The sequence below is a fragment of the Malania oleifera genome, chromosome 2, assembly GCF_029873635.1.
Source record: "Malania oleifera isolate guangnan ecotype guangnan chromosome 2, ASM2987363v1, whole genome shotgun sequence".
Taxonomy (NCBI): domain Eukaryota; kingdom Viridiplantae; phylum Streptophyta; class Magnoliopsida; order Santalales; family Ximeniaceae; genus Malania; species Malania oleifera.
This window is the reverse complement of record NC_080418.1, coordinates 119,277,232-119,283,231: the sequence shown is the minus strand read 5'-3', so window position 1 is coordinate 119,283,231 and position 6,000 is coordinate 119,277,232. Positions and strand designations below refer to the sequence as shown.

The 6,000-nt window shown below is 37.8% G+C and overlaps 1 protein-coding gene across 1 annotated transcript in view; it reads left to right on the top strand.

Moving 5' to 3' along the window:
- Positions 1–224: 224 nt before the first annotated feature.
- Positions 225–6,000, top strand: part of LOC131149818 (uncharacterized) — a 55,820-nt gene continuing 50,044 nt past the window's right edge. Inside the window, exons 1-2 of the mRNA XM_058100584.1 lie at positions 225–374; positions 473–802. Coding sequence (XP_057956567.1) covers positions 320–374; positions 473–802 — 385 coding nt within the window. The 5' untranslated portion in view covers positions 225–319. The remainder of the gene's footprint in view (positions 375–472; positions 803–6,000) is intronic.

The following is a 6,000-nucleotide window of genomic DNA, read 5'->3' as shown; positions in this document are numbered from 1 at the left end:
TTTGTATAATTACAATTGGTACGGTACACATGTTGCATGTGCAAATCTAATCAATAATAATGTAAAATCATATAAAATATAAGAATAATATTTAAAGTACATAATACTAAAACAACTTAACGCGCTAATTATATTTGAAACTACAAATAATAATACTGCTAATGTTAACTAATCATGTTTAAAGAAACTTCAAATTAATAAGCATCAAAATTTAGTAGCATAAGTTTTAAGTTTTAGGTTTAAATTTGTTTTGAAAGAAATTTAATTTAATTTATTTATTATATTTTATTTAAATTTATACCATCTAAATCTAAAAGTCATGTTCTTGATGGATGATTTACTTGAGGAGCCTAGCTGCTCGGATCACACTGTCTGTGAGTATGCCTATTTAATTAATCATTTCCCTCCTGTTAGGATATCAAAAGCATCGATCCAACGATCAAACCCTAAGGTCCCCAGTTTTTGCTTTTAGCGTCCTTAGACCCTGTAGCCATCTGGTTCTTGCCACGGTTCTCGTCTCTAATGGCGATCGGCAAGCGCCGGGAAGGCGACATGCTGGACTCGGTGTGCTCAGTGATCGCGCTGGTTTTCATTCTGGTAGCCTGTGTGGAGCTCTGCGATGCCGCCACTGTTCTCGACGTATACCGACTCATTCAGTATGATTTCGCCGGCGTTCCCTACGGATCTCGCCTCGCCGGCCTCAACCATCACGCCGGCTCCCTGCCATTCGCTGCTGGCGCGGATCTGTCGCGCACTGTGGTTATGATTCCTCTCCGAGAAGTGAACGTGACGTTTATGCGAGGTACTGCGGTGCTTTTCTAGTACGTGGCACAGTTTCTGCAATTTGGTGTAAATGATTGGATATGGGAGAGTAGCTCTGTTGAATTTTGCGCAAGTAGATTTACTGGAGTCTTCTCTTGGTGTGCTTTTGTTGGTATCTGGTTCTGAAACAAATTTAGAAATTTGGGAAAAGAAAGCTTTTGTTATGTGTGGATTACTAAAAAATTAGATGAAATACAAGGGAATTACTGATCATTAGCTCTCACGGGCCATTAACACTTTGGCTCCTTCTTTTAGAGGCAGTAATTTTTGTGTTTTTTCGTCGTGCTATGGTTTGTAGAGTTTAGGAGCATTGGCGGGTAATGTGGGACTGTGTCTTTCCTGAATTTTGAGAAATATAGTATGGGAGGGCTTGTTTCCGATCTAGTCAGTGAATTTGCTTTTTGAAGGGATTCACGGCAAGTTGGGATGCACCTTTCTGAGTTCAGAACTACCTGCTGGGATAAAAGACGGGCCAGGCCTCTGAAAGAAGAAATAGTGGCCACATGGCTAATTTACTTTAAAAAACTTTTGAAAACTGATATATTTATACACTGTCGTTATAATTGATTTATACTTTTCTTCAGTTAGTTGGATTTTGTTACTTATGCTCTCTCAAGCTTTCACCTGCCTTGACTCTTTTTTTTTGGGGGGGGGGGGATTTTTGGCCCATGGTAGGGTGTTGGAAACTTGGAATATCAAGCTGACTCAATAAGTTGTTATTTTTTTATCTCTTTGAATACAAAGTGAACTACTAGAAGATGAAAAATACATTTTTATGTGTACGTTTCAGTGATTTGTTGAAGCATCACTTCAAATATGCATGGGTTGTTTAAAATACATAGGTTGTTTTCGATATCCTACCTTGCAATGTTGAGGAAGATTTTGATGCGTTGATGATTAAGGGGTTAGATGGGAATCATATTTCTTATTCTCAAATGACTTGTTTGAAGAGTACTTTGAGGAGGAAGGAGGTCATGGCAGTGGTGTTTAGTTTAGGGTGGGACGAGGCTCCGGATCTACATGTGTTTAACATATTGTTTCTTTCCTTTCAAGATTGTTGGGATGTGGTGAGGGAGGATTTCATGGGGGTCCTTCATGAGTTTCATGGGAATGAAAAATTGGGGAAAACTGTAAATCTGCCTTTATAACATTGGTGCCAAAGAAGGGTAGCTAAACTAAGGAGTTGAATTTCAAACTATTAGCTAAGTAGCTAGTGTCTATATTATCATTGCTCAAGTGCTTTTCACTTTTTTGTGGATGGAGTCTGGAAAGGGGCGTTTGGTTCAAGGCGTAAAAAATATTTCCATGGAATGACAATACTTTTGTTTGGTTCGCTTGCAAGATTTCCATGAATGCCCACAGGATTTCCATGTCATTGTTTTAGGTACTTTAAAAAGATGATCATTATACCCTTGATATATGTGTGTAACTAATATATAAAAAGTAATTATATTTTTCAACACAAAAACCTTCTTGAATACACACTTAATTAATTCATGTCCTAAAATTTTCAACAATCATAAATTAAAAACATTTAACACTTAACAATTATGTTAAATTATTAAATGATAATATTACTTTATTTTATTAATAATAGGTATTATACAATTTTCGTACATTTTTATCCTGCTCCATTCTATTCCTAGAATAGACATTTTGCAAACTGAATGTAACCTGACGTAGATTTTTTGTAGAAGTTGGGAATTTAGAAACATTACAATTAAAAAGGATGGAGTTCCTCAGTACACTGTTTGTGAGAATCATCACAGCTAGCATACGAGGAGTAAAGTGGATGCTAGAAAAACATATGTAAGTCCCCCCCCCCCCCCCCCAAAAAAAAAAAAAAAAAGAAGGTCCAGGAATAGGGATAGAAATGTGTAAAGCTGTAAATAGTAAAATATATATATAGAAAAAGGATATTTATTGTGAGATAAATAGAGAAATTACAACTGAAGAGGGCAAGGAGCCCCCAAGGCTAAGACAAAGATCTTACTAATTAAGCAAGTTGGTGTCCTCTTGTATAAACTATTATTACATTATGTATTTACAATTTTGCTAGAGCTTGTCCCTTAGAACAACTGCCCCACAGGGCTTTAGTGCAGTTTTTGGTAGATTTGACAGTTTGTTAGTGGTTATCCTGTGTGATACCCATCTGGTCTTTGTCACAAAAAAATAACACCATAATCCTGAAATCTGCTCTACACATTGTTAGTAGAAGTACGTTTTAGTAGACTAAAAAGAAACCGAAGTCATTTTAAGTATGGAATCTACTAAATTGAGAGGATACTTTTCGCTGTCTCAACTTGATCCTTTTATAAAGTAAAGAATTTAAAGGAGACCATACTAACAATTGTCACATCTTTAGGTGTTCTCTCTCTTGAGGAAGTTGGACGATAATTTCTATTGACTCTTTATGGGTGCGTATGGACTAGGTGAAGGTCCATCCACACAATATTGTGGAATGAGATCTATTAAACTAGAACAAAATGGGATGCTCTATGGTCCATCGGAGGGATTTCAACTTGTTGATCTTCCCACTTGAAAGGTTTGGGTGGACTTTAGTGAATGAAAGTATGAAAGATTTTAGGGACTTTCTTCACGTGAGTGCTCTTATTGATTTCCCTTGTATTGAGGGTGATTTTACTTGGACCAATTCAAGAGAGACTTCCTCCTCGAGAACCTACAAGCTTTTAATCTCGACAACTGCAAGGATTATTTTCCCAAGGTTACCTGAAATCTCCTCTCTAGGCCTTCCTTAGACCACTTTATCCATTTGTTAGACACCAGAGGAATCAAGTGGAAACCAACTGCCTTTTGCTCAAAAAAACATGTGGCTTAAGCAAGAAGATTTTGGTAAGCTCATCAAGGAGTGGTGGTCCACTTCCCACTATTTAAGGCTTTGCAATTGCAAGCCTCGTTCGTATGTTCAAGATGAAAGAGATTAGAGGAAAACTTAAATGGTGGAATAAAAGCAATTGTAGTGATATCCAAGCGAAGAAGGAAACCATGTTGAGGAGAATCCAGGGTCTTGAAACTGTAGAACTTTCTCTGTACTTAATGAGGAAGGGGAAAAAAAATGACCCGCTTGTTAATGATTCTTTATGGGTTGTTGCTGCTGGTTGTTTCAAGGCATTATGTCTTGAAGATGTCCAGGGTGATTGGTCTGCTGTTTTGTATTAATTGTCTTGTTTTTCTACTTTAATTTTTCGGTTTTTTTCTCTCTCTCTTTTTTTGAAGGATTCCTTATTCTCCTGTATTGTATATTCTTTCTCTATTAATATAATTCTTCTATTGCGATAGAATAAATAAATAAATAAATATGGAAGAAATTGCTTGGGGACCAAAGTTTAGAGCCTTATGGCTTGAGGAAGGGGGGATTGTAATGCCAAGTTCTTCCATTGCACAGCCAATGTCCATGGGAGATACAACACTTTGAACAACGTCATCATTAATGGGGAAACTCTTGATGAAGTATGGGACATCATAGAAGGCATTTTCAATTTCTATGAAATCTTCTAGTTCAAGCCTTCTACGTGGAGACCTCAGTTTGAGGGGTTAAGCTTCAATAGAATGTACCACTCTATAGCTAGGTGGCTGGACACCATTTTAGCAAGGAAGAAATTTTTTGTGCTTTTAAAACTTGTATGCTGATAAAGCTCCAGGCCCAGACTGGTTCACCGTGGCTGTTTTTCTCCAAGCAAATTGGGTTGCTCTTAAAGCTGATGTTATCAAAGTTCTTGAGGAGTTCCATTCAATGGGTAGATTTGTGGTAGCATGAATTCCATCTTTATTGTGTGATCTATAATAAGACAAAGGCTTTTAACATCAAATAATTTTGACCAATCAGCTTGGTGGGATAGTGTTTACAAGCTTTTATCCAAGGTTCTCACCAATAGATTGAAATTGGTCACTTTAGAGCTGGAAATGATGGAATTGTCCTCACTTCATGAAAAAAAGCTTTTGATCATGTTTGCTGTGATTTCCTTATGTAAAAAAATGGGTTTTGGGATCTTATGGTGCAAATAGATTTGAGCAGTGCGTCTCCACACTGTCTTTAATTCTCATCAATGTCTGTCCTTCAGGATCCTTTCACTCCTCGAGGGGATTATGACAAGGAGATCGACGTTTTGCTTTTTGTCAGTATCATGGAGGTTCTCAGCCCCTTATTGCAAAAATGCCTTGAGATCAAGACTCTAAAGGGCTGAAGGTGGAAGGAAGTAAGAGTGGGCTGGAAGTTTCTCACCTCCTCTTCTTGCATGATAACATGATCTTTTGTGAGGCAGAAGCTCATCAAAATCTTAATCTCAGATGCTTACTGCTGTGCTCTGAAGCAATATTTGATTTGAAAGTCCATTTGGGAAAGAATGAGTTTCTTCCCATTGGAAATATGAATGATGGCAATCTCTTGGCTGGTATCATGGGTTTAAGCTGGGGAATCTCCTTTGAACACCTTGGTCTTCCTCTCGGTGGAAAGTTCAAGGAAAAGAGTTTTCGGGATTTCATTATTAAAAATTTTGAAAAAATTGGCTGGGTGGAAGCATTACTACCTCTCTAAAGATGGTAGACTTACTCTCATTAAAAGCACCCTTTCCAAACTCTTGTTTACTTCATGTCTCTCTTCCCTATTCCTTGTTCTGTGACCAAAAGACATTAAAGAAAGATTACTTTGGGAAATACAGGAGATGTCTTTAAGTTCCATTTAGCCAGGTGGGATGTTATCGTGCAATCAATCCTAAGAGGTGGTCTGGTCTCAAATCTTTCACTCTCTTTGCCAAGGCTCCCCTTGACTCCTGGGGTAAGTGAATGTAGAGATTCATGAGTGAGAATGAGTTACTGTGGAGAAAGATCATTGCTTTAAAGTAGATTTCCAATAAGCCAAGGCAGTCCTTTGGGGTCAGTGGTTGGAAATTGATTAGGAATGGGTGAGAGGATTTGTTTACTTCACCCACTTTTACGTTGAAAATGGGAATAACACCTTTTGGTGTTACAGCTGGTGTGGCTCATCTCCCCCGAGCTCTCTATTTTCTACAATCTTTAACCTCACTTGCAACGAAGATGCTTTGGTGAGTACCTTTGTGGACCATTCCATCAACAGGGATGCCTGGAACATCCCTGTTGTTTGAAATGCTTGTGATTGGGAGCTTGATCTTTTGGTGATTTTTTATGGCTGTCTTTATA